The 27228-nt window shown below is 59.3% G+C and overlaps 2 protein-coding genes across 5 annotated transcripts; both read left to right on the top strand.

The window, feature by feature from the left end:
• Positions 1-38: 38 nt before the first annotated feature.
• Positions 39-11635, top strand: LOC122173687 (uncharacterized). Of its 2 annotated transcripts, none has more exons than XM_065552967.1 (14): positions 39-2258; positions 2528-2724; positions 3244-3314; positions 3476-3543; positions 4159-4306; positions 5026-5138; positions 5993-6106; positions 6534-6629; positions 6778-6892; positions 7280-8757; positions 9207-9393; positions 9697-9843; positions 10509-10669; positions 10785-11635. In XM_065552967.1, the coding sequence occupies exons 1-13, from the start codon at positions 2097-2099 to the stop codon at positions 10649-10651; spliced, it is 3039 nt and encodes a 1012-aa protein (XP_065409039.1). In that variant the 5' UTR covers positions 39-2096; the 3' UTR covers positions 10652-10669; positions 10785-11635. The 2 variants fall into 2 exon arrangements, with proteins under 2 accessions (XP_065409039.1, XP_065409038.1); XM_065552966.1 differs by having other exon boundaries at positions 6775-6892.
• A 1382-nt stretch (positions 11636-13017) lies between these two features.
• On the top strand, positions 13018-24956 carry KCNK4 (potassium two pore domain channel subfamily K member 4). Of its 3 annotated transcripts, XM_065551100.1 has the most exons (8): positions 13018-13180; positions 15521-15846; positions 16882-17002; positions 17158-17318; positions 18049-18151; positions 19175-19361; positions 22119-22281; positions 23604-24956. In XM_065551100.1, the coding sequence occupies exons 2-8, from the start codon at positions 15658-15660 to the stop codon at positions 24072-24074; spliced, it is 1395 nt and encodes a 464-aa protein (XP_065407172.1). In that variant the 5' UTR covers positions 13018-13180; positions 15521-15657; the 3' UTR covers positions 24075-24956. The 3 variants fall into 3 exon arrangements, with proteins under 3 accessions (XP_065407172.1, XP_005305571.1, XP_042705669.1); XM_005305514.4 differs by lacking the exon at positions 18049-18151 and having other exon boundaries at positions 13021-13180; positions 22142-22281; XM_042849735.2 differs by lacking the exons at positions 13018-13180; positions 18049-18151 and adding an exon at positions 13494-13845 and having other exon boundaries at positions 22142-22281.
• Positions 24957-27228: the final 2272 nt, after the last annotated feature.

Genomic DNA, 27228 nt, shown 5'->3' with positions numbered 1-27228 from the left:
TGGAGGGGTGCGGGGGACTGGGAGCCAGGACTCCTGAGTTCTGTTCCCAGCTCTTGGAGGGGAGTGGGGTCTAGTGGTTAGAGTGGGGTGGGGCTGGGAGCCAGGACTCCTGAGTTCTGTTCCCAGCTCTTGGAGGGGAGTGGGGTCTAGTGGTTAGAGTGGGGTGGGGCTGGGAGCCAGGACTCCTGGGTTCTGTTCCCAGCTCTGCTACAGAATGCATGAGCTGCAGCAGGTAGTTTTCCCCGCCCCCTCCTTGGCTGGCACAAGCACTGTGTGCAACTGGGCTACATCTCTGCCCTCGCTCCTTGGACTTTAAACCCCCAGCCTGATGGGGTTAATCAGCAACCTGCCCCCACGTTGGCCCAGCATAGGTGATTGGGGTGGGGAAGAGAGCCATGTCCTGGCAACCCTCCCCCCAGGGGACTGGAGCTGCCTGTTGGTCTGCGAGGGGCATTGCCCCCAGAGCTGCCCTGTATTTATTCCATCTCGGCCGCCCTTTATATTGCCCATCCTAATCCCTTCTGCCCCTTGCCCTGCAGGAGTGGCACTGTCCCTCCCTCGCAGGCAGGTGCTGTTACCCTGCCTGCCCCCGCTAATCCCTCCATAAGCTGATCCACCCGCGTGCCGCTAGAGCCAGCTCAGCCCGGCGCAGGAGTTAGAGGTCACCGAGGACTAGCTCTTGCCCTAGTTTCTTGGATTCTGAGGCAGGCCCTGCCCCAGACACCTGGGTTCTCTGCCTGACTAAGGCCTGCCCCTTTCTCCATGTTTACCCCACACACTTTGGCGACACCTAGATTGACGCAGCACTTGCAATGGGGGCTGGAAGCCTGGACTACTGGCTTCTATCTTGGCTCTTAGAGAGGAGAGGGTCATAACGGGTGTGCCTGGCCTTGATGTCTTGGAAAACCAGCTTCGCCCCCAAGCCCTCTGGCCCTAGCTGAACAAACAGGCAGAGCTCCCTCAGCCTCCTTGACCTTGCCCATGGTTCCAGTAGCCTCTATAAAACCAGCTCCTCTTTATAACTGCTTGGGGCTGGCTTGCACGGAGGCTGACAAGGCCTAGCTGCTTCTGAGCACGCCTGGGGAGTGTGTTCTGCTGGGTTCAAGCAGGGGGCACTGGGAGGCAGGACGCCTGGGTTCCATTCTCTGCTCTCGGATGGGGTGAGGCAGCTGATTGGAGTCACGCAATAACAGCACAAGAGTGAAGGACAGGACGGGAAGGGAAATCTTTTTGTTTGCAAGGGAAACTGCTGAAGGGAGGGGGTTGGCTGGGGGCCTGGAATGGAGTCACCCATATGAAAAACAGCACTTCCTGTGGCCCAGTCCCCCACCCTGCTCAATGCCCCCCAGGGACCCGTGGACCAGAACCCCTGCCCCACTCCCTGCGGCTCAGCATCCCCCACCCTGCTCCCTGTGGCCCTGCCCCGGCCCCCGCTCCCTATGGCCCAGCACCCGCCACCCTGCTCCCTGTGACCGAGCACCCCGCAATGAGCCCTGCTCTGCGGCCAGCGGCCCAGTGCTCCCTGCTGAGCCCTGCTCTGCTCCCTGGGGCCCAGCACCCCCTGTCGAATCCCTGCCCTGCTCCCTGGGGCCCAGTGCCCCCCAACAAGCCCTGTGCCACTCCCTGCAGCCCAGCACCACCTGCTGAGCCACTGCTCCACTCCATGTGGCCCAGCACACCCTACCGAGTCCTTGCCCCCCTCCCTGTGGCCCCCCCTCCCTGTGGCCTAGTGCTCCCTGCAGCCCAGTGCCCCCTGACAAGCCCTGCCCTGCTCCCTAGCACCCCCTCCCCTCCCCGCTGAGGCCTGCATCACTCCCTGTGGCCCAGCGCCCTTGGCTGACTCCTCGCCCCGCTCCCTGTGGCCCAGCGCCCCCCGCTGAGCCTGCTCCCCAGTGCCCCCTGACAAGCCCTATCCTGCTCTTTGCGGCCCAGTGACCCCTGCTGCTCCCTGCGGCCCAGCGCCCCCTAGTGCTCTGTCTTTCTCTGGGCTGTGATGTCTAATCCCTGCTAATCCCTGCTGCATCCCGGCAGTGTCTGTCCTTGGAGCAAGCAGCAGGGGCTGGAGGGGCCCAGCCTTGGGCAGGGGAGAGGGCGCCATGAGCTGGCCAGGCGAGGCTTGGCAGGAGGGGCTGCCGGCACGGGCACTGCAGGGGGTGAGGGAGCTGGAGCAGCGCCTGGAGTGGGCCAACAAGGAGCGGGTCCAGAAGCAGGCACAGCTGGACACACTGGAGGCCGTGCTACACAAGCAGAGGCAGAAGGTACATGGGTGCCCCCCACACTGATGGGGGGTGGCACCCAGGGAGGGCAGCCCGTGGCTCCCAGCAGGCCAAGCACCGTTATGGCTGAGTCAGTGGCCATGCTGCAAGGCCCATTGCCCATGCCCCATGCTCCTGAACCAGCCAGTTCTCCCAGCCCTGGGCCAGAGCAGAGTTCGTGTCTCCATGCCCACCATATGCCCCCACCTCTGGGCTGTGCACTCTTGGGCTTCTCCCCCCGGCCTTGCACGCTCACACTCCATCCCTTGTAGCACAAGGAGGAGCGTGGCACGTGGGCGCTGCTGGCCCGGGAGCGGCGGGACCTGGCCGAGGCCTGCGAGCGGCTGGAGTGCGGGCGCCAGCAACTGAGCCGGGAGCTCCAGGCAAAGGGGGCGCAACTGAGCCAGCTGGAGGGGCAGCTGGGCCGGGCCACCCAGCGCATTGAGGAGCTGGAGGAGGAGCTGCGGAGGTACTGGCCGGGGGATGGGGATGCCAGTGGGACAAGGGGGGGTGTCAGAGGCACTGCCTGAGACAGGAGGGGGAACAGCACTAAGTGGGGTGCTGCCCAGGAGCAGGTGGAGGAAGTGCCCAGGGGTATCTGGAGGTCAGGATTGGGGGGTGCCCAAGGGAAGGTGAGGGGATGTGAGAGTGCAGTAGGGGATATTGTTGGGGTAGGGATGGTGTGATCTGGGGGTGGTGCCTGGGGAAAGGTGAGGGAATCTGGGAGGTACATTGTTGGGATAGTGGTGGCAGGATCAGGGGGCAGAGTAAGAGTGTGGGGGGGTGCCCAGAGGATGATGAGGGGCACCGAAGGGAGTGATTTGTGGTGTTGGGGTGGGGGGAACACTGTGCGGGGTGGGGGATGGGGCTGAGTGGAGCAGTGTTGGGGTGAGGGGCACTGGGGGAGCTATGGGGATGGGGGGCACTGGGGATGGGTATGAGGGGGCACCTGGCAAGCAGCACTAATCTCTCTCTGGGGTCCCCCCAGGTGCCAGGCAGAGCTGGATAACCTGCGGTCAAGCACCCCCCTGCTCCATTGCTGGGCCCCCCAGGATGAAGGTGAGGAGGGCAGGAGGGAGGGGGGCTCATTCCTGTCCCAGGCTGATGGGGGATTAGAGCTTGTTGCAGACTGTTGAGGAGGGGGTGGGGGGGGGACAGTCTGACCCCTTGGGGAGCTGGTCATCGGCCCTGCAGAGCTGACCAGGTCTGTCTCCTCGCAGGAGTTGAGCTGAGCACCTGGGAGCAAAATCCCAGACTAGAGAACAGACCCCGAACACCCAGCATGAGAGTGAGTACAGAGGGTGACCCTCAACCCCGACCTCCAACCCCCACCATCCCACCCCAAGTTCCCCCACCTCCAGCTCTGCCAGTGTCCCTCAATCCCAACCTGCAGCCCCCTGGTATCCCAGGCCTTGGTTCTCCCACCTCTATCCAGGGCCGCCCAGAGGGGGGGGCAAGTGGGACAATTTTCCCCAGGCCCCGCAGGGGCCCCCACAAGAGTTTTTCGGGGCCCCTGGAGCGGGGTCCTTCACTCGCTCCGGGGGCCCCGGAAAACTCTCGTGGCGCCCGGACCCCCGGAGCTTCTTCCGCTCTGGGTCTTCGGCGGCAGTTTGGCGGCGGGGGGTCCTTCCGCTCCGGGACCCGCTGCTGAAGTGCCCTGAAGACCTCTGCGGCAGGGGATCCTTCCGCCCCGGGACCCGCCGCTGAAATGCCGGGTCTTCGGCGGCAATTCAGCGGCAGGGGCCTCCCGCTGCTGAAGACCCCAGGTCCCCTGAATCCTCTGGGTGGCCCTGCCTCTATCTGCTTGTGCCCCTCACTCCTGAGCTGAAGCCCCTGCCCCATACAACTGGGGTGCATTTAGTAAAGGCCTGTATCCCTCACCCCCTTATCTCCCCTTCTCCAGTTGCAGCCCAGCAGCTCCACATTGGGGGAGGAGCCGCTCGTGCATCGAGGGGCTGCCTGGCACAGTGTCCCTCCTGGGGGCCCTGCCCCCCCAGAGAACAGTCAGGGGATCCCATCCCCTGGGGAGGAACCTAGAGAGGAGAATGCAGGTAAAACTCCAATGATGTTGGGAGAGACTGTGTGTGTGTGGGTGGGAAGTTAACCTCTTCACGCCCAACCTAGCTATGGCAGTTTCTCCTTGTGAGCAGGTCACCCAGCCCCCCAACCTGACCCTGCCCTGCCCTTCCTATAGTGGGGATCTGGATGGGTCCTGGGAAGGACTGGGCCAGGGGAGGGGCATTAGAGGGAACCCCCCTGTTCTCACCCCTGAGATCCAGGCTGATCTCCAGTTCCTGGGAGTGAAGCATTCTGGGTAACTTGGTTACACTGGGGCTGGTGTCCGGTTTGGGGGGGGTCTGCACAGGAGAGAACTGGGGCTGGTGTCCAGTGGTGGCTGGGGAGGGGGATGAGCTGGGCCGGCTCCAGGTTTTTTGCCGCCCCAAGCAAAAAAATAAAATAAAAAAAACCCAGAGTGCCGCCCCTTGAAAAGAACCGCCCCCAAAGGGCCAGAATGCTGCCCCTTGAGAAGTGCCGCCCCAAGCACCTGCTTGGAATGCTGGTGCCTAGAGCTGGCCCTGGGGATGAGCCAAGGGGTGCAGGGGTGGAGGGGTGTGAGGAACTAGACTCAAGGACTATGGGCCCAGCCCGTCCTTGGTGCCAGTGGTGGAAGCCCATATGGCTCATGATGGTGGAGGAGAGCAGGAGGGTAATGGCCCCAGGCCATTGAGGGCAGCATTGCCGTTTCTCACCCCTATCCTCTCCCCTGCAGGGCCGGGGCAAGGCCCCCCTGACATGGAGGCCTGGGAGTTGAGGGGGGAACTGCAGTCAGTGCAGCAGGAGTTGGCCCAGTGCACAGAGCAGCGGGACCAGGCAGTCACTAAGGTGAGCATGGGAGAGACCAGAGGGAAAATGGGTTAGCCTCATACTGGGTGGGAAGGGCCACTTGGAGGCTCATGGAACTGCTGCAGGGTGCAGTACCGCCTGCTGCCACACGGTGGGGGGCATGGAGCTGCTGCAGGGTGCAGTACTGACTGCTGCCACGAGGTGGGGCTCTAGTCCTTGGAGCACAGGGGCTGCAGGGATCAGAGGGGGGAGGCCTAGAGCAGAGAATGCAGTGGCGCTATTTGGGCCCTCTCAGAGGTCCAGAGAGGCCCCTAGCCATAATAAACATCAAAAATTATGACACGTGGTCTAATCTTGTCCCATCAGAACCGATACATTTTTATTAATATTTATGAACATTTTTAACTCTTTAATATGACAAAATCTATATCAGTTAACAAAAAAATGATGTCTTTTACCAGATCACATCTCGTATTTGCTTAAATCTGCAGCTCTAAGCTGAGAGAGTCTGTCACATTTCGGTCCGATAGGGATGCGCATAAAAACAAGTTGTGAAATTTATCAAATGCCAAAAAATTAACAAGTGTCTAAATTTGAGGCCCCCTTTGAGCTTGAGGCTCTCCTAGCCCCCCCCCTCTGATTGGCCCTGGTGCTATGAGGCAGCCCCAGAGGGGAGGGGGAGGGATTGCACCCCCCTTTATCTTTATCCCCCCCACTCATATTCCTGTTGCAGATCCCATCCTCCCCTCCCCAGCTGTGGTGAACAAGCAGGATACACAGAACTGGCACCTCTGGAGGGGCTAGGTGAGGGATGTAGCCCTTGGGGTGTCTGTTGGTTCTCCATGGAGCCACTGGAGGGCTTGCCCAAGTCTGACACATTGTTGCCCCCCCAGGTGAGTGCCCTGGAACGGCGGGTGCAGCAGCTGTTGGAGGAGCTGAGGGGCCAGAGGCAGAGAGCAGGGGCCACGCAGCGCCGCCTGGAGCAGCAGGAGAGGGAGCACCGGCAGGTGGGAGAACCCGTGCTGCACAGCCCACACCCTGCTACTCCCTTCTACGGCACAATCCCCCCAACTTGGCACAGCCCCCTCCCCCAGGCGCCTCATCCCCACCTCACAGTCCCTCCCCCACACCCAGCACAGCCCCACCTTCCCAATAGTACCCTGCCACTTTCCTCCCCTCCCTTCAGCCCCTGACCCCACTGCACTAATCCCCCCTGTGTGCAACAGCCCCACACTGCTGTGGCTGGCCAAGTGCTTCTCAGGCCAGAACAGCCTTACAAGGGGACCCGAAAGGACTGTGTTGCACTCAGCTAGGGCTGGGGTCCCACCAGGCTGAGCCCCCCACTCACCACAGGGAGACCCCTTGGATCCCCTCCACCCCGCACTTGGGGCTCCGGCAGTTGTCATGTTGCATATCACCCCCTGTCTGTTGCAGGAGCTGGCGAAGCTGGAGCGGCACCATCGGGAAGCGCTGGAGCAGCAGGTTACCCGGTTGGACATCCCTGAGCCCCCCCACCGCCCACCAAACAAGGTGAGAGAGGTGTCGGTGCCAAGGGGCAGAAGGGACTGTTTAATCAGCAAATGGAGCCAGTGCCTCATATCCCATTTCCCACCCCTCTGAGCCAGCCAGGCCCCTGCCCTGTCAGAGCCCACGTCACTCACACACCTATCTTCAGCAGGGCCTGGGGGGATCAGAGCAGCAGCGGCGCCCCCCAGGCTGTGGCCGGCGCAGCCTCAGCAGCTCCCGGCTGGAGCGGGCACCCGAGAAACGAGGGGCAGCTGGGAAGGTCAGAGGTGAGATGAGGGAGTGGGGTCAGGGTGAGGCCGGGGAGGGGAAGACAGGGCCCGGAGGAAGCGGGTATCAGAGGTGGGGGGAGGAGGGGATGCTGAAAGGGGGGCAGTGGACAAGGCTGGGTGTTTGGCCCTGTGGGTTTGGGGGTCCAGCCCGGGGCTGTGGTGGGGGTGGGGGACCTGCAGGGGAGTAGGTGTATGGGGGTAGGAGGGGTGGTGTCTGTGGGTATGGGGGTTACGAAGGGGGGCTGGGTGTGTGTCTCAGGGACCATGGGGAGGTCTGGGGGGGTCTCTCTCTACCCTGCGGCAGCCTAACATGGGCCCAGGGGTGCCCCCTGGCACCATGTCCCCCTAACTGCTCCCTCTCTGCTCTGTTTGCCTTCCCCCCAGGTTCCTCAGCACAGGATCCCCGAGCTGTGGGCAGGCTGGTGCCCGGTGGGGAGCGGGGCCGGGAGCCGGAGCCCCCCACAGAGCTGCAGGCCCTGAGGGCTGAGGTTTTGGGGCTGCGCCGGCGCCTGGCTGCTTCTGAGAGCCTGCACAAGGGGCTGCTGGAAACCTGCTGGCAGCTGCGTCCAGGCACCCGAGACCTGACCGGGGAGCACCGGGCACTGGCTGAGATGCCGCTGGCCCATGATGCTGCCATGCAGCACAAGGAGGAGACCCAGGAGCTGCGGGGAGCGCTGGGGCCCGGCCTGGCCAAAGGGGAGCAGGGGGAACTGCAGGCTCTGGCTGTGGAGTTGGAGGCTCAGGTCTGGGGGGCACCAGGGCCCGGCCTGCCTGGGGGGGATGCTCAGGAGGTGGGGGAGCTGCAGGTGCTGCGGGGGAAGTTGAAGGCCCTGGCCCTGGGCAAGGCTGAGGCAGAGGCCCAGGCGGCCCAGGCCCAGGAGCGGCTGCGGCGGCTCCAGGAGATGCTGGGGTTGCAGACGGAGCGGCTGGCACTAGCCTGTGAGGCCCAGAGCCAGCATGTGGCAGAGCTGCTGACCGAGGGGCATGAGCGGGAGCAAGAGCTGGAGCGCCTGGGCCAGGCGCTGCGGGAGGCGGGACGGGTCCGCGAGCTGCTGGAGGCTGAGGTGGGGCGGCTGCTGGTGCTGCTGGGTGGGGAGACGCCTTCCACCGGTCCCCCTGAGCCTCCCCGCACAGTCCCAGAGCCCGGCCCCGCTGAGCCACCCCCCACAGTCCCAGAGCCCGGCCCCGCTGAGCCGCCCCCCACAGTCCCAGAGCCCGGCCTGCCTGAGCCACCCCCCACAGTCCCAGAGCCCGGCTCTGCTGAGCCGCCCCCCACAGTCCCAGAGCCCCCCGCTGAGCCGCCCCCCACAGTCCCAGAGCCCGGCCCCGCTGAGCCACCCCCCACAGTCCCAGAGCCCTCCGCTGAGCCGCCCCCCACAGTCCCAGAGCCCAGCCTTGCTGAGCCGCCCCCCACAGTCCCAGAGCCCTCCGCTGAGCCGCCCCCCACAGTCCCAGAGCCCGGCCCCGCTGAGCCACCCCCCACAGTCCCAGAGCCCAGCCTTGCTGAGCCGCCCCCCACAGTCCCAGAGCCGCCCGCTGAGCCGCCCCCCACAGTCCCAGAGCCCGCTCCCCCTGAGCCGCCCTCCACAGTCCCAGAGCCCAGCCCCACTGAGCCACCTCCCACAGTCCCAGAGGCACTCACCACCACCCCCTCTGAGCTGCCTCCCATAGCCCCAGAGTCTGGCCCCCCAAGTTTGGCCTCCCCCACTCCTGTGGAGCTGCCCATTCCCCTGGAGTTGGCTGTGGTTAGCAGGATGTGGGAGCCGGCGGGGAAGCAGGCCTGGCACAGTGAGCAGGCACCGCTGCAGAATATCCTGTGGGAGCTACAGAAGCCGGCAGGCCAGGCTGGATTGCAGGAGCAGGTGAGTGAGCTTGGGGGAGGGCAGTTTCCCCAATTCCCTCCACCCCATGCACCCTCGACTGACCTGCCTGACCCGGGGCTTCCTTGCCCATACCTCCCAACTCGTGTCCCAGGGCTCCAATGCCTGACTGGGGGCTCCCCTGCCAAACCCAGGGTTCCCCTGCCCCATTCCCCCAAAACTTGGGTTCCCACACACCCCCACGTAGCTATCCCCCCCGCCTTCCAAAACACCCTTACTCTTTATATGCCACAGCCCACCCCACCCCCTCCACCTTCCCCATGAGCCATCTGTCATCAGTGTCCTCCATCTTGGACCAAACTGGTCTCGGTGGCGCCCCCCTCACCCCTTTGCCCCAGGGTCAGGTTGGGGTTCTTGGGGGCTGAACCCTGCTCTCATTGGGGTAACAGGATCTGTCTCCTTTCTCTTTCCGCACCCCCGTCTCTTCCCAGCTGGAGGAGGTGCTGTCCCGTCTGTTGCAGGAGAACCGGGCCCTGCGGGCTGAGCTGGCACTGTGGCAATCCCACGCTCGAGAGGAATGTACCACACCTGCCACTGGAGACGGACAACACCAGGGGACCTCAGCCACCCCCCGTCCAGCGCCCCTAGGGGATAGAGGCCAGGGAGACCTTGCTTATGGTAAGAGGGGGGGACATGGAGCTTTGGCTCAATTGGGGAGGGGGTGAGATCAGGGCTTTTGCCCTTGACTCTGCAAGGGAAGGGGGCTGGGCATCAATGGGGTGCACTGCCTTTCGGGAGGAGGGGTGGCACCTGCCTGCTGGTCGGGGGGAGGGGTCTGGGCAGTTATGGGAATCATGTGGGGAGAGAGTCCCGGGTATTTGGGGAGGGTCATTGGAGAAAGGGGGGTCATGGCTGGAGGCCCAGGCATTGGAGCGTCATGGTAGCAGACCCCTAACTTATGTCCCCGTCTCTCTTTCTCAGTTCTCCAGACTGCCTGGCCGGTGGTGCGGGATGCCCAGACCCAGACGGAGGGGCCGGCGCGGGGCAGGCGCCACAGGGAGCTCATCTCGGCGGCCTTCGACCACACTCAGTATGAGCCCTATGGGCTGCCTGAGGTCGTCATGAAAGGTGCGTGGTGGGCAGCTGGATCAGGCACATGGTGCAGGCACTGCCCATGTCTGGGGGTGCTGAGGTGTGGGGGGCAGTTCAGGGAGTTATGGGATGGGCAGCATTTGAGGGGCAGCCTGGGGCAGGTTATGGAGCAGAGGGGTTCAGGGAGGAGGTATGGGGCAGGGGAGTGGCAGACTGAGGAGGGTATGAAGTGGAGGGGATTCTGGGGGAGATACAGAGCAGAGGGGTACAGGGCAGGGGAAGCCCCAATTTGGGAGGGTTAGTGTGAGGGGAGTAGGGGGAGGCATCCCAGATTGTGCCTCCATGAGAGTCCAGTACACCCCCCGCCACCTGCAGCCAGTGGCCCTGTGCCCAGGCTCAGCTAGGAATTCTCCCCCCCTCCCACCTCCGCCCAGTTGATTTTCCATCTGGCTCAGCAGCTCTGAGCTCTGCAAGGCGGGGCAGGGGTGCAGTACTGATTCTGGCTCTGATCCCTCCCCAGGCAGCTGCCCTTCCCCCCAGCAGGGCACTGGAGTGAGAGTGGAGGGGGGACCCCTAGCAGTGCTCCCAGCCCCCAGGGAGTGAGAGATTGGGACCCAAAGGTGTCTGGGATGGGGGCTCACCCCTAGCAGAGCTCAGCCCCCACACGTTAACCCCAATCTCACTCTGTGCCCCACTCACAGGTTTTGCCGACATCCCCTCCGGCCCCTCCTGCCCCTATGTCCTTCGGAGGGGGCTCCTGGGCAGCACCCCCTTGGCCCAGCTGGCACCCAAAGCTGAGCCGGAGGAGGATCCCGCTGAACCTGCTATGGGCACCAGCGTCTGAGAGCATCTACACTGCTGGGTGAGCAACCCCTATATGCATCCCTGAGCTCCACCCCAGAGGCAGCTGCATCTTTGCATTGGGGCAGCAAGATGATGATTTCTGTGTTTCACATTCTTTTCCATTCTCTTTCCAGCCTGGATGGCAGAAATGTGTCCCCTCCGGCTACAAAGATCCCTGATATTGCCTGGAGCTCCCCAGCGACACACACACAGCTTGAAGGGAGTTAAGCCCTCTCTTCATGGCTCAGGGAATCAAAGGGCGGGTTGTGTCCACCCACCCAAAGTTTGGAGGAGCTGCTATGTTGAGTCATCCCCCCACCCCCGAGAGCGGCTCAGCAGAAATTCCTCAGAGAGAGGGGGTGCAGCACAGGGAGTCTTCCCCCCTCCCCCGCCCCAGCTCTGGGTTTATATGTAACTCTGTCTCCCCCGGCCCCAATAAAGTTCCTTGCCTCAGCTTCAGGCAGCTCCTACTTGCTTCTTTCCAACGTTGGGGTCTGGCAGTTGCATTGCTCCCAAGCTAGTCTGGGCTGGAGACACCCCCCTCCTGTGCAGGTCTCCAGCACTTCTGGGTGAGAGAGTGTTACAACAGCCCCCCCCCACACACACACAGAACCCAGGCATCTGCAGGCAGAGGGACAGTAGTGTCCCCACCCCATTCTGCAGGGGGGGAAACGGGCACAGAGAGGGGACGCGGAGCAGCTAAGAATTGAACCTAGGAGTCCTGCTCCCTCCTCTGGGGCCAGGGAGGGAGCAGTGTTGGGGGGCTTTGGGGGTTGCACCATCCCAGGGAATCCCCAGCAACACCTCTATCCTAAAAAATCATCCCAGAATCCCATGGCAAAGGGTTGTGTCCCCACCTCTGTCCCCCTGGGTACCCTGTGCTGGTACCAGCCTGTCCCCTCTCCGTGCACTGTCCCCCTCCATGCTGTCCCCCCCAAAAGGGTTAACAGCCCCCCCCCCAATCTGCAGCTCCTGCAGCCTGAGGCTCCGGCTCCCTCTGGCTGTGGCTGGGCGGAGATGGGGAGGCTCCTGGCAGCTGGGGGCCAACGGGGGGGGGGAGGCAGGCCAGCAGCTGTCCCCTCCTGGGGGGGGAGAGGAGTGAGGGAGGAGGCTGCACCTGTCTGCCAGATCCCAGTGCAGGGAGGAGCCGTTGCTGCTGCTGCTGCTAGTGAGTGAGTGAGGGATACAGGGGGAGGGGGGATGCTGGGGCGGGTACCACTCCATCCATCCATCCCTTCCCCCGGAACCCTGTGCCCCACTGCCCACACTGAGCAGGGTGATGAGGGCTGGGGGACCAACTGGGCTGAGCGGCAGTGGCTTTATCTGGAGTGTGTCAAATGTGTGAGAGACGTGTGTGTTTGTGTGTGTGAGATAGTGTGTGACATGTCAGACAGCCGGGGATGTGTGTGAGATGGGGTGTGACTGTGTGAGCTACAGTGTGTGACAGGGTGTGTGAGACAGTTTGTGTATGAGACACAGACATGGGGATGCGTGTGAGATAGGGTGTAAGAGTGTGTGTGTGATACAATATGTAATGTGTGAGAGAGTCCATATACGGGAGACAGACACGGGGATGTGTGTGAGATGCGGTGGAACAGTGTGTGTGTGATACAACGTGTGAGAAAGTCCAAGTATGAAAGACAGACACGGGGATGCATGTGACATGAGGTGGGACAGTGTGTGAGCTACAGTGTGTGACAGGGTGTGTGAGACAGTTTGTGTATGAGACATAGACATAGGGATCCATGTGAGATGGGGTGAAACTGTGTGTGAGATACAGTGTGGTGTGTGAAAGAGTCCAGGTACGGGAGACAGACATGGAGATGGGGTGGGACAGTGTGTGTGTGAGATACAATGTGTGATGCTGTGTGAGACAGTCCAAGTACAAGCGACAGACACGGGGATGTGTGTGAGATGGGGTGTTACAGTGTGTAAGCTACAGTGTGTGATAGGGTGTGTGAGATAGTTTGTGCATGAGACAGACACAGGGATGTGTGTGAGATATGTGTGACACGGGGGGTGTAAGAGAGGCACCATGTATGTCTATCACCCCATGCTGGAGAGAACAAACCTCACCCTGTGTATGAGACAAGTGTGTGTGTGTGTGTGTGTGTGCGCGCGCACCACAGGGGGCGACAGAGGGCCGTGTACAACGCCCCCTACTGGCAGAGGCCAGGACTGGCGTAGCTGGGAGCTCCCCCTGTAGCTGGCGCTCCTGCTCCGCTCCCTGCAGCCCTCTGCTGGGAGAGGCCGGGCTGGCAGGCCGGGCACGGACGCTGGCTGGCGGCCCCTGTGCAGTGCCAAACCTGCGGTGGCGGCACCAGAGTCTGGCGGGGCAGAGCTAATTGAAAGGCTCCCGTTAATTGGGCTCCGGCTGACAGGTTGGGTGGGGGAGGGCTGGCACAGAGCCAGCTGTGCACCAGGCAGATCCCCCCCACGCACCCGACTGGGAGGGGCCGGGAGACTCAGCCCCCCTCCGTCGCTCCCTGGAGCCCAGCTACTGTAGGGTCTGGCTCTGCATGGCACCCAGGTGAGTGGGGCAGCCTTTCCCCCGGGGCGGGGGAGGGAGACCCCCGCGCCCTCTGCAAGGGGGCTGTACAGTGTATCCCCTATGTATGGGGCCCCCGGGACTGGGGTTAACTCCCCCAAGACCCTCCCCATCTGGGATCCCTCGGATTGGGGTTAACCCCTCCACCCGACCCACCGGCGTTAACAACCGCCCCCTGTGGGGCCGTGGTCCGGGATGGGGGTTCCCCCCCGGTGCCCTTCCCCCCACCTCCATGGGCAGCTGAGCACACACCCGGCTGCTCCTGCCCCTTTAAGCTCGGCTCCTCCAGCTACAGCATCTCCTGGCAGCAGCCCCGGCGCCGTCTCATTGCCCCCCCGCTCCATCCACCGCAGCCCCTGGCCGCCCCGCCGGGTGCGCACTGCGCGCTGCTGCCCAGCTGGGGCCGGCCGGGGGAGGCAGCGAGGTGGCGGAGCCCCCCTCCCCCCGGAGCTCCTTGGCTCACCCCGTCTGTCCGTGGGGGAGCGGGGTCGGCTGAGGGGGGGTGTTCTGTGAGGGGGGGACCCACTGGGCTGAGGTTCCGGCTCCGAGCGGCGCTGGGGGGATCCCAAGGGGAGGGGGGCAGGGCCGGGATGTCAGTGCAGCTTCCCAACCCGCCTTCTCGCTGCCCTCCCGCCGAGCACCATAAGGTATTGGGGGGGGGCAGGGGGGTCTCGCGTGATGCTCCCACTCCCTGTCATCCCCTTGCAATGAGCAACCTACCCCCCTCCCATGGGGACCCTGGGGGCTGAGGCAGAGCGGGGGTGGATGGGGCGGCAGAGGGGATGGGGGATGGGAGGGTATCAGGTTGGGAATGGGGGGAAGGATGGGGTATATTCCCCCACCCCTCCCCCTGCAGTGAGGTACCCCATCTCCCGGAGTAGCATAGGTATTGGGGGGAACGGGGATTTCTCTATGTTATGGGGGTGGGAAAAAGGGGTGTCTCTTCTCACCTTGCCCTGCCAAGCACCATGGGCATTTGGAGGTGGAGGATGGAGGGTCTTTGTGTAGGGGGGGTTGTTGGTGGAAGATGGGTGTGGTGCTGTGGGAGTGGTCTCCCCCTGCAGTGAGCTACCCCCAGCCACCCCCTGGAACACCACATGGCACTGGGGGTGGGAGGTGGCATAGAGGGATGTCTGTGCAGTGGGAGATATGGGGAATTGGCAGAAGGAGGGTGTTTTTCTCTGGACTCTGCCTGTGTCCCCTCCCCACAGAGAGCCCCCTATGCATGGGATACTGGGGTGGGAGTATAGGGGATATTGGGGATATGTGGGTGTAATGGGTGTCTCTATGCAGTAGGGACTATGCGGGGTAGACATCTGTCCACACTCCTCCCATCCCCCACCCCAGTGAGCCACTGCCCCAGAGCACTATGGGCTACTGGGTGTGGCATATTGGGTTGGGGTTCTCTAAGAAGGGGGTTTATTGGAGGGGGCAAAGGGGGCATATCAGGGTGAAAGCTATGAGCAGTATTGGGTATACTGGAGGGTCTCTACATAGTGGGGTTATTGGAGGTATGGATGGGGTGTATCAGGGTAGGGACTATGAGGATCTCTAAGCAGTAGGAGTTATGGGGGTATGGGTGGAGCGTATTGGAGTGGGACCTCTGGGGGTCTATATGCAGTGGCGATTAGGGTATGGGTGGGGGATATCAGAGGGAGACCATCTGGGTATCAGGTGTAATGGGGGTCTCTATGCAGTGGGAGTTATTGGGGGTATGAATGGGGTATATAGAGATATCAGGAGTGTAATGGGGTCTCTGCAGTGGAGGTATTGGGGTATGGGTGGGGCGTATCAGGGTCGAGGGCTATGGACGGTATTGGGATGTAATGGGCTGTCTCTGCAGTGAGGGTGAGTGGATTATGGGTGGGGCGTATTGGATGGGGGTATGGGTAGGGTGTATCAGAATAGGGGGCTATGGGTATATTGGGGGGTCTCTCTGCAGTGAGGGCTATTGGGGTATATGTGAGGTTTATTGCAGTGGGGGGGCTATGGGTGGTATTGGGGTATAATGGGGTCTCTCTGCAGTGGGGGCTATTGGGTTATGGGTGGGGTGTATTGGGTGGGGGGCTATGGGTAGTATTAGGGTGTAATGGGGTCTCTATGCAGTGGGGGTATGGGTGGGGCATATCAGGGTGGGGGGCTGTGGATGGTATTTGGATGTAATGGGGGACTCTGCAGTGGGGGCTATTGGGTTATGGGTGTATTGGGATGGGGTGTGGGTGGTATTAGGGTGCAATGGGGATATCTGCACTGGAGATTATTGGGGTATGGGTGGTATTGGGGTGGCCTTCCCCCACACTCACCCCCATCTTCTCCCTGCAGTGAGCTCCCCCCTGACCTCCACAGCCCCCCACCCTGCCGAGAACCATGGGGCACTGCCTGTCTGCTACTCGTCTAAGGAGTCAATCCTGAGTGGGGCGGGGGTGGGGCAGACACCCCGTAGTGGGCAGGGCAGCGTGATGCGACGGGCTACGGTGCTGGCCCTGCTGACCGTGGTGCTGGTCTACCTGGTGAGCGGCGCCTTCGTCTTCCGCCTGCTGGAGCAGCCGCATGAGAGCCGCCAGCAGGAGGCACTGCAGGTCGCCCGTGAGCAGTTTCTGCAGAGATACCGCTGCGTGCCCAGCCAGGAGCTGGACACACTCATCCTGGTGAGATGATGGGAGAGGGGCATGGAGGGGGCAGGTGTGAGGCGTGAATGGGGACGGGGTGTGGTGGATGGGGGAAAGAGGGGAGCAGCAGTGGGGCATGGGGGAGGGGGGAGCAGGCATTGGTGGGGGTGATGGGAAGTGCTATGGCCACCACTGAAAGTCCCCTCAGTTACAGCGCTGCCAGTTCCTAAAGAGAAAGAGGCTCTCGCTGACTCAGGGATCGTGCAGAGCCTCCAGCTTTTCCTAAAATCCTAATGAATTAATTCTGTCCCCCCCCCAGTCCAGAAATTAATCCCCTCCCTGGCCTCCTACATCTGCCCCCCTCCTCTTGCAGCTCCATGGGGCTTGTCACCCTCCCCCAGTCTGGGAGGGGCAGGGCTGGAGGGGGGAGCAGGGCTGCCCTAAGCTGCTGGGCTCTTTCTCCTTTCCTCCCCACTTCCCTCCTGTCCCCTGCTCCTTCTCTCCCCCCACTCCCACTTCTCTAGCTGATATCTCTTGTGGGGGGGGAGAGCATCACCTGCCTCCTGCAGCATCCCTGATTGGCTGTCCTTCCCAGGAGGTGGAGAAAGTGGGAGAAGGGCAGCCAATCACAGGGGCTTTTCACCCCCACCCTTGGGCCAGGCTGGACTCCTGAGATTGGCCGAAATCAGAGTTGTCAATGGGGGGGCAGGAGGGGATGGTTATAAGGGGTAGATGGGGAAGGACAGTGCTGGAGGCATGGGAAGGGTGGGGGGGGGTCAGGTGTCATTGGGGTGGGGCAGAAGGAGATGCAGGTTGGGGTGATTTGGGGGGTAATGGGGTGGGGTGAGGCTGATGGAGGGTTTCCAGGGGGAGATGGGGAGAGGAAGGGGAAAGTGGGGTGGGGGGCAGTCAGGTGTCTGGGGACAACAGCCATGGGGCAGTCAGGAAAGGGTTGGCAAATGTGTACTGGGAAAGTCAAGTTCGGGGGTAAGGATGTGGGGCGGGGACAGCAGGAGCTGCATGATGGGGGGGAACCCAAAACCACTAGTATTAACCCCTTCCCGTCTCCCCCAGCATGTCAGAGACACCATGGGTGCCGGTGCTGACCCCACAGCCAACAGCACCAATGGCACCAGCACCAACTGGGACATGGGCAGCGCCTTCTTCTTCGCTGGCACCATCATCACCACCATCGGTACTGGCCCGTGGGATGTGTGTGTGCTGCGGGTAGGGATTGAGGGCAGAGGTGGGGGGTTGCTCAGGGCTGCGATAGCAGGGAGCTGCAGTTCAGGATTAAGGGGCATCAATTCTGCCCCCTCCCTGCTGACTCCATGCTCTCCCCCCCGCCAGGGTTCGGTAACACATCCCCCAAGACAGAGGGGGGGCGTCTCTTCTGCATCTTCTACGCTCTAGTTGGGATCCCGCTCTTCGGGATGCTGCTGGCTGGGGTGGGCGACCACTTGGGCTTCTCGCTGCGCCAGGCCATCGGCAAGGTGGAGGATATCTTCCTGGTGAGTGCCCTCTGAGTCCCTGTCCCCCTGTCCCCACAGAGCCAGGGCCCATGTACCCAGCAGCTCCAGGGTCGTCAGTGGTTCCCCCGCTCCAGCCCCTCATGTCCAGCAGCTACAGTGGCTTCCACTGTCCTCCTTGGTCTCCCAGCCTCCTGTGCTCCCCCAGCAGTCCCCCCACATACCCCTGCACCCACTCTCCGGGCTCTGTGCAGAGCAGGGGTGCTGCAGAGGAGGGGTCAGATAGTGGGACCGGGAGCCTGGCTCTGCTTCCCAGCACTAGATCTCTCCCATTTATGGGGCCAGCTTGGTTTGGGGCTCCTGTCCCAGGGGGCTCCCCAGTCTGTTTCCTCCCCCAACACTCTCTGCCCCCACCCCGTGTGTTCCAGGGATTCCCTTCCCGGAGGTGGGGGGAGGGTCCTTTCCCCAGAGTTGTGTGGCACAGTTCCCCTCCTGAGTAGGGTGGCCACCTCCAAGGTGCAGAAAACCCAGCCTCTGGCCACCCTGCCACCTAACAAATCACAGCCCCTGGCTGTCACCCCATCAACCAACAACAAAATGCGGTCCACTGGTCACACCACCACCAGAGCCCGGCCACTAGCCACGCCCCCCGTTAAGAAAAAGGGTCCTAGTGCCCATTATAGGTATTACTAGAATGCATTAGAGAACCGTTTTACAAAACAGACAAACAACCCCCACGCAATCTGTATATTTTTATGTTATTTTACATAAGAACATAAGAATGGCCATACTGGGTCAGACCAAAGGTCCATCCAGCCCAGTATCCTACCGACAGTGGCCAATGCCAGGTGCCCCAGAGGGAGTGAACCTAACAGGTAATGATCAAGTGATCTCTCTCCTGCCATCCATCTCCACCCTCTGACAAACAGAGGCTAGGGACACCATTCCTTACCCATCCTGGCTAATAGTCATTAATGGACTTAACCTCCATGAATTTATCTAGTTCTCTTTTAAACCCTGTTATAATCCTAGCCTTCACAACCTCCTCAGGCAAGGAGTTCCACAGGTTGACTGTGCGCTGTGTGAAGAAGAACTTCCTTTTATTTGTTTTAAACCTGCTGCCCATTAATTTCATTTGGTGACCCCTAGTTCTAATATTATGGGAACAAGTAAATAACTTTTCCTTATTCACTTTCTCCGCACCACTCATGATTTTATAGACCTCTATCATATCCCCCCCTTAGTCTCCTCTTTTCCAAGACAAAGAGTCCTAGCGTCTTTAATCTCTCCTCGTATGGGACCCATTCCAAACCCCTAATAATTTTCGTTGCCCTTCTCTAAACCTTTTCTAATACCAGTATATCTTTTTTGAGATGAGGAGACCACATCTGTATGCAGTATTCAAGATGTGGGTGTACCATGGATTTATATTTATAAGATATTCTCTGTCTTAGTCTCTATCCCTTTTTTAATGATTCCTAACATCCTGTTTGCTTTGTTGACTGCCGCTGCACACTGCCTGGATGTCTTTTATCATTTTTCTTACCTCATCCTAACACGGGCCACAGTCCAAACTACAAGGCATGGATTGTAGAGTGCTTTGGCATGTCTCAAGTGAAAAAACCCAGCACAGAAAATCTTCTACCTGGCAAAGCAGTACAAAACCCGGCCAGGTGGCACCTCTACTGCCAGGGGGCTGTGTGAGGGGGGCAAAGGAGTGAGTGTGTGTGTGTTGGGAGGAATTAGTGTATGTGAGGGGCAAAGGGGTTGGTGTGTGTGGTGGTGGTGGGGGTTCCCCTCTCGGGGGTCAGAGTGTGCGTGTGGGGGGGGGGCTGGCACAGTCTGTGGGGAGGGGGCTTTCCCCTGGTCCTCCCCTGATGCTGTCTCCTCCCTCCCAGAAATGGCAGGTGAGTCCCACCATTGTGCGGGTTCTCTCCGCCCTGCTCTTCATCCTCATTGGCTGCATCCTTTTCGTCACCATCCCCACCATTGTGTTCCAGCGAGTGGAGGGCTGGACCCTGCTGGAATCTGTCTACTTTGTGGTCATCACGCTGACTACCATCGGCTTCGGGGACTATGTGGCAGGTAGGCATGGGAGGATCTACATGGGGGAGGCTGTTGGTGGTGGGCAGGAGGGGGGGCTCAGTGGAAGCTGGGCTTCATGGGGGACAAGGAAAGGGGAGCAGGGAGCAGCCTAGTGTGTGTGGGAGGGTTAGTGTGAGAGAGCCCCTGGTGGGTCCCACTGTGGGAGGTGTGAGTAGCAGATGACAGGGAAGGTGGGTGGTGAGGTGTGATGTCCTAAGTGGAGCAGAGGATGTAGTCCAAGAGCTAATTATAGCAGGACTGCTCAGTAATAGGGACCATAATGTAATTAAATTTAGCATCTCTGTAGGGAGATAATACACGCACAAAAAATCCCACTACAGTAAAATTTAACTTTAAAAAGGGGAACTACACAAAATGAGGACACTTGTTAGATGGAAATTAAAAGGAGCTGTCACAAGGGTAAAATGCCTGCAAGCAGTGGAAACTATTTAAAAATGCCATAATACAGGGTCATAGTGAATGTATACCCCAAATCAGAAAAGACAATACGAGGACCAAAAGAATACCACCATAGCTCAACAGCAGAATATTGGAGGCTGTTAGAAGCAAAAAAGTACCCTTTAAACTTTGGAAATCAAATTCCAATGAGTTCCAACAAACTCAGGCTGGTTAAGGGTCCAAGTGTAATAAGACAGGCCAAGAAAGAACTTGAGAAGCAACTTGCTAAAGACGCAAAAACTAAGCATTTTTTTTTAAGTACATCACAAGCAGGAAGCATGTCAGACAGGCAGTGGGGCCAGACCACAAAGGTGTTAAAGGAGCACTCAAGGAAGACAAGGCCATTGCAGAGACGCTAAAAGGATTCTTTGCATCAGTCTTCACTCCAGAGGATGTGGGGGAGATACCCCCATCAGAGCTATTCTTTTTGGGTGAGACATCTGAAGTGCTATTACACAGATGTGTCAGTGGAAGAGATTTTAGAACACATTGATAAATGAAACCGTAATAAGTCACCAGGACCAGCTGGAATCACCCAAGAGTTCTGGAGGAATTCAAACATGAAATGGCAGAACTACTAACTGTAGTACGTAATCCATCACTGAAACAAGCCTCTGTGCCAGATGGCTGGAGGATAGCTTAATGTAATGCCGATTTTTAAAAAAAGGCTCCAGAGGGGATCCTGGCAATTACAGGCCAGTTAGCCTAACTTCAGTGTTGGGCAAATTGGTAGAAACTATAGTAAAAAAAAATGGAATTATCAGTTAACACTGATAAACACACTTTGTGGGAGAAGAGTCAACACAGCTTTTGTAAAGGGAAGTTGTGGCTCATGACTCAAGAATTCTTTGAGGGGGTCAACAAGCATGTGGATAAGGGTGATCTAGTCAATATAGTGTACTTGGATTTTCAGAAAGCCTTTGACAAGGTCTCTCACTAAAGGCTCTTAAGAAAAAAGTAGTCATAGGATTAGAAAAAAGGCTCTCTCGTGGATCAGTAACTGGTTTAAAGATAGGAAACAAAGGGTAGGAATAAATGGTCAGTTTTCAGAATGGAGAGAGGTAAATATCGGGGTCCCCCGAGGGACTGGGACTTGTGCGATTCAACATATTTACTAATGATCTGGAAAAGGGGAGTGAACAGTGAAATGGCAAAGTTTGCAGATGATAAAAAATTACTTAAGATAGTTGAGTCTAAAGCAGACTGTGAAGAGTTACAAAGGGATCTCACGAAACTGCATGAGTGGGCAAGACAATGGGAGATGAAATTCAGCGTTGGTAAGTGCAAAGTAATGCACACTGGGAAACATAATCCTAGCTACACATACAAAATGATGAGGTCTAAATTAGATGTTGCCACTCAAGAATGAGATCTTGGAGTTATTGTGGGTAGTCTGAAAACTTCAGCTCAATGTGCAGCAGTGGTCAGAAAGGCTAACAAAATGGTAGGAAGGATAGAAAATAAGACAGAAAATTATTATAATGCCGCTATATAAATCCATGATGTGCCCACACCTTGAATCCTGTATCCAGTTCTGGTTGCCCCATCTCAAAAAGGATATATAGTGGAACTGGAAAACATTCAGAAAAGGACAACAGAGGTGATCAAGGGTATGGAATAACTTCCATATGAGGAGAGTCTAAAAATATTAGGACTGTTCAGCTTAGAAAAAAGACAATCAAGGGGGGGGATATGATAGAGGTCTACAAAATCATGACTGATGTAGAAAAATAGAGAAGTCTTATTTACCCTTTCACACAATACAAAAACCAGGGGGTCACTGATTGAAATTAATGGGGAGCAAGTTTAATACAAACAAGAGGAAATACTTCTTCACACAAGGCACAGTCAACCTCTCATGAGATGTTGTGAAGGCCAAAAGTATAACTGGGTTAAAAAAAAAATTAGATAAGTTCATGGAAAATAGGTCCATCGCTGGCTATTGGCTAAGATGGTCAGGGATGGATGTACCCCATGCTTAGGGCGATCTTAACCCTCCAACTGCCAGAAGCCAGGAGGGGCAGACAGGTGGATCTCTCCAAATTGCCCAGTTCTGTATACTCTCCCTGAAGCTCCGGTATGGGCTACTGTCAGAAGACAAGATAGTGGTCTAGATGGACCATTGGCCATTCTTATGTGGCCAGGGGGGCCTGGTACAGGGAAAGGAGGACAGGGAAGAGGCAGAGGGAAGCGGGTGGAGAGGGGCTGGCAGGAGGATTGGGGGCAATGGAGTGATGGGGGAGAGGGGCAGGGAAGGCACAGCCGGTGCAGTGAGGAGGTTGTGTGTTTCGGGGGCAGTGTCTCAGCATCTCCCCTCCCAGGTGATGGTATGGGGGACAAGCACCCCTGGTACAAGCCCCTGGTCTGGTTCTGGATCCTGCTGGGCCTGGCCTACTTCGCCTCCATCCTCACCATGATTGGCAACTGGCTGCGGGTGTTGTCCCGTCGCACGCGGGCCGAGGTTGGTACCCCGCACTTCCCCCACCCTGCCTCTCTGATCCCCTCACTTCCCCCCATCCCTCAGATCCCCTCCTTGCCATCCATCCTGCCCCTTACCCTCCCACGGAACCCCCACTACCCTGCCCCTCTGACCCACTCACTGCCCCCTTTTGCATCCTCTCATGGACCCCTGACGGACTCTCCTCTGCTGTGCTCCTCTGCCCACCACTTCTCTAACCCCCCTACTTTCCATCATCCTGCCCCTCCAACCCCCCCACAGAACCCCCACTGCCTCCTGCCCCCCACCCCTCCAGCTCCCCGTATGAACCCCCACACTGTCTTGCCCCTCCATCCCCCTTACTGCCTCCCCTTTGCATCCCCCCATGGACTCCCCACTGTCTCCTCCTGTCACCCACAGACCTCCTATCCCCCTCACCACTCTAACCCCCTCACTGTCCCCCACCCCACCTCTCCAACTCCCCACAGACTCCCACTATCCCCTGCCCTCCCACACCCCTTTGCATCCTCCCACAGACTTTGCATCCCCCTGTGGTGTCCCCACCCCATCCCTATGACCCCCCCACGGCACCCCCAACTAGCTGCGAGTACTGTCCCAGCATACACATGCCAGGGTTGGTACCCCACTACAGACCCCTTCATAACCACCACCCCTTCCAACCCCTCAAAGGACCCCACATCCCCCACATTGACAACTTGCTGGGGGTGCTGACCCGGCACACATGGGCTGAGATGGGTCTTCCCCACCCCCCAACCGACCCCTCCATCTGACCCCTCCCACGCCCCTGCATCCCCCTGTGGACTCTGTCACTGCTCCACACCACCCCCACAAGATACACCCACTGGCGGGTCCTGTCCTGGTGCACAAAGGCTATGTACCCACCCTGCACACACACCCTAGCATGCACCCCCCTCCAAAAGAGCCTCCCCCCATCCTGTACACAGACCCCAGGGCGTGCCCATAGGTGAGAGAGTGGATGGGGGGGTCAGTCTGACACCCCCCAATCCAGCAGAGTGGATGGGTGGGGGAAGGGAGGAGTGGTTCATGTGGAGAGGGGGCATGTCAGTGGGAAGGGATGGGGTGGGGAGGAGTAAGTATGTGGGGGTCAGGGTGGAAGTGGAGGGGGGTCAGTGGAAGGGCTTGGATGGGTTCCCTGACCCCCCACTTTCCCCACAGATGTTGGGGGGGTCTCACCCTGCAGGCTGAGGGGGCTGGGGTGTATGTTGAGGCAATCAGTGGAGGGATGTGGGGGGGCTCAGTGATGTATGCGGTGGGATCAGTGGGAGATTTCCCTGCCTGTCCCTGATTCCCCTCTCAACCTACAGATGGGGGGCCTCACCGCGCAGGCTGCCAGCTGGACAGGGAATGTGACGGCCCAGCTGCGGGTGACGGGCATGGGGCTGCCTGAGAAGCTTCAGAAAGTGGGGACGCTGAAGGGACACCCACCCTCCCCTATGCCCCCGGAGCTTCCACCTGCCACGCCTTCTCCACCACCTCCCTTGCCTCGCCCGGAGCTCCCCTCTCCCAGCACCGCCCTGCAGGTGGCGCAGCTCAACGCCCGCAACATGGCCGCCTCAGCGGGGGGTGGCCTGCGCCCTATAGACTACATGGGGGAGAACCTGGCCTTCATCGATGAGAGCTCCGACACCCAGAGCGAGGCGCCCACTGAAGGGGGGCTGCAGGCCAAGCGCCCCCGCCAACTCCGCCGCCTGCGTACCCGCCACACCCACGGCCAGCCCCCCGGCCTGCCTATGGACCTGCTGAGCCGCACTCGCCACAAGGGTGAGGCGGTCTAGAGGGGAGTGGAGCGACACCTGCACGGAGACTGCCCCCCTGCAGCATGGTGCTACCTGGGCCCCCAACAGCATAGAGACTGCCCCCCGGGCTGTCAGCTGGGCCTACCTGTCCCCCATGGTACCAATGGGGCCCCCCAACACAGACCTCCCTTCCCTCATGGTACCAACTGGGCCACCCAGCATGGAGACATCCCCTCCCCTGTGATGCCAACTGCCCCCCTGCTGCCAAACTGCCAACCCAGCACTGAGACTGCCTCCCCCACCCCGGTACCAGCTGAGCACCCCTGGCACAGAGACACCATCCTCCATGGTCCCCTCAAGGTGCCAACTGTCCTCCCCAGCACCAGACCCCACCCACACCCAGAAAAGGGATTTGCTCCCATCCCCTTCTTGGTACCAGGAGACCCCCTCCAATACCGGGAACCCCACTGCACACAGACACCTACCACCCCAGCTCAGAGACTATCCCCCTCCCCTGGAGTGTCTGGGGGGCAGCTCGTGGGGGACACTCCTGTCTCCCCCCAAATCTGTGCCTCATTTGCCTTGCGGGATGGGTCCTTAACCCCCCCAAAAGGGGGAGGGATCAAACTGCCAAATGATATTCTGAACCCCCAAACTCCTGGGGGTTGACCCCTCCCAAATCAACTAGGGGGAGTTTATTGAGCCAAATAAGGGGCGATGCTGTTCCCTGCTGCCTCCCCTCCCCCTCCGTGGTGTAGGAAGTGGGGGTGTCCACCCAGTGATCCCCCTGTGTGTCTGTCTGTCCTGTCGCCACTTCCCCCCCCCCATCCACACACACAAAGGTGCCTGTTTGACTCTGTTCGATGGACAATTTTTTGTTTTGTTTTTTATTTTCCAGATTAAACCAAAATCTGAATGAGAGACACCGCATCTGTGTGTCTGTCCAGGGTGGGGGTAGCTGGCACAGTGCCTGAGGGAGGGAGGGCTCAGGAGGCACCAGCCCAGGAGGGGGGGCATGGAAGAGGTGTAGCGGGGTTCAGAGGCAAGGGGCTGTGGCGGTTTGATGGGGAACAGGAACCAGGGTAGGGGGGCAGTGGAGAAGGGGAGCTGGGAGTGGAAGTAAGTGGAGCATGATGGAGGTGGGGCCACAGAGTGGGGGGTGTCACCCGTCCCAGGGGTCCTCCACCCCCAGGGGACCTGTGCAAGGCATGGTGTGGGGGATTGGGGACCTTGGGGGGTGAGTCTCCTCCTCCCCCAGCTCTGCTGGGGGCAAGTGAGGGATTCTAGAGTCCCTGGGATGGGATGTGGGGGCCTGGAGACTGTTGCCCAGCAGGGTTCTCCTGTTGCCATGGCTTCACCGCAGGGCACCACGGGGTCCTGGTCTGAGTGGGGTGTCTGTGAGTCCATCCTTTCCTTTTGGGGGGGTGCATGGTCATTGTGGTCTCTCACCCCCCCAAACTCCAGCTTCTCTTTGTGCCCCATACTGGAAGGGTGATGGGGGGCACAAAGTAGGTGGGGGTCTGATGAGAGGGGGAGTGGAGGAGTAAATGGGGGGCAGAGGTGTGTGGCTGGGTTTGGTGGGTTAGCAGGGATGTGTGGAGGATAGGCAGATGTCAAGAGGGGTGACTGGGCTGCAAGAGGCATGAAGGATGTGGGGGCTCAATGGGAGTACTGGGGTGGGGATGATTGGGTACCAAGGGCATGGGGGGGCTAAAAGGGGGGGATTGGGTGGGGGCTGCTAGCTCTGACACTTCCCCTCCCCCGGCGTCTCAGGCACTGAGCTCACCCAGTTCCCTGGTACATCATGAAGAGTGGAGATGAGCCGGACACAGAGCAGGTAACAGGACATGTGAGGTGACATCCCCAAAATCTGTCTGGTTGGGAGGGCGCAATGGAGGATGCAACAGGGAAAGGAAGGCATGTGGGGGCACTATGTCTCAGTTCGGGGGGGGGCCTGTCGGGTCACTGGATCCTGATTTCAAGGGGGGGTGCATCTGGAGCACTGGTCCTGGTTTCAAGGGCAGGAATCTGTGGGCATGAGGTCCCCATTCAGGAAGGGGCTCTGGGTCTCAATTTCAAGGAGGGTGTCTGGGAAAGCTGGGCCCCAATTCACAGAGGGGTGGCATCTGGGAGAGCTCCAGTCCTCTGGATAACCCCCTTCCAGCAAAGGAGCTGTGAGAGAGAGGCACCCCATTAATCACTTCCTGGTGCATTGCAGGGCAAGGCAGGAATGGAATTGGATGGCGAGATGGAATTGCGCAGATGGTGAGAGCAGAGGATGCTGGGAATATCACCCCAAAGGCATGGGGTACAGGGCTGCATGGTTAGCTGGGGTGGGGGAGGATACTGGACTAAACCCAGGGTGGGGGTGTGATATCACCCTGTGGAAAATGTGGGAATTGCTGCCATATTTGTAAGAACAATAGGTATGACTCAGTTTCCCCATGCCCTTGAGATTGCCATCCCATGGGCAGAAAAGGGTTACTTTCCCCTCCAGGGCAGGGGGGACGGGATGGCTGCGGCTCTCTCTGGCTGGGGATGGAAGCACCAACAAGAACTGTCCCTAGGAACAGAGCCCTGGAGCGAACCTGGGAGCCCCGCAGGGCTGCACCTGGGCACCAAAGTCTTGTCTACTCAGGAGCTATTCCTGATTAATGATTCCTAACTCCATGTGTGGACACCCTAATTTCAGAATCAGGGTGCCTTAGCCCAAATTATCCTAATCCAGATTAAACTAATCTGGAACAAGGCACTCTGCTCCTGGTCCAAGAGCATCCACATATGCAGTTAATCAGGAATAGTTAATCCATTTAAAATTTACACCCTGCCTTAATCTGGAGGAATGTTTCCATGTAGGCTCAGGGGCAGCTGTCAGGTAATAATGCCTTATCCTGATGCCTTACCGGTACAATGCTGTACAGAGAGACTATAGGACTCAGTTGCTGTAATTTAACCAAGAGAAGGTGAAGAGGTAACTTGCTCCCAGTCTCTAGGCACCTGCCTGGAGAACAGACATGATAACAGAAGGTTCTTCAGTCTAGCAAAGGGCCACCAAAGTCCAGATTTGCCCCAGTTCAAATGGGAATTAGTTCAGGGCAGCCCTATGGCCCGTGATGCCAGAGGTCAGACTGGATGATCACAGTGGGGTTTATGAGCGATGAATGTTGGCGTAAGAACAAATGGGGGATAACCT

This window comes from Chrysemys picta, chromosome 7, assembly GCF_011386835.1.
Source record: "Chrysemys picta bellii isolate R12L10 chromosome 7, ASM1138683v2, whole genome shotgun sequence".
Taxonomy (NCBI): Eukaryota; Metazoa; Chordata; order Testudines; family Emydidae; genus Chrysemys; species Chrysemys picta.
The sequence above is the reverse complement of the archived record's forward strand: the minus strand, read 5'-3'. Positions and strand labels throughout refer to the sequence as shown.

Coding starts and splice junctions, on each gene's coding strand:
- KCNK4 (XM_065551100.1), top strand. CDS start 15,658: ATGCGACGGGCTACGGTGCTGGCCCTGCTGACCGTGGTGCTGGTCTAC. Junction 19,362..22,118: donor CTTCGGGGACTATGTGGCAG/GTAGGCATGGGA, acceptor TTTCGGGGGCAG/TGTCTCAGCATCTCCCCTCC. Junction 22,282..23,603: donor CCCGTCGCACGCGGGCCGAG/GTTGGTACCCCG, acceptor CTCAACCTACAG/ATGGGGGGCCTCACCGCGCA.
- LOC122173687 (XM_065552966.1), top strand. CDS start 2,097: ATGAGCTGGCCAGGCGAGGCTTGGCAGGAGGGGCTGCCGGCACGGGCA. Junction 6,107..6,533: donor AGGAGAGGGAGCACCGGCAG/GTGGGAGAACCC, acceptor TGTCTGTTGCAG/GAGCTGGCGAAGCTGGAGCG. Junction 9,844..10,508: donor GCCTGAGGTCGTCATGAAAG/GTGCGTGGTGGG, acceptor CCCCACTCACAG/GTTTTGCCGACATCCCCTCC.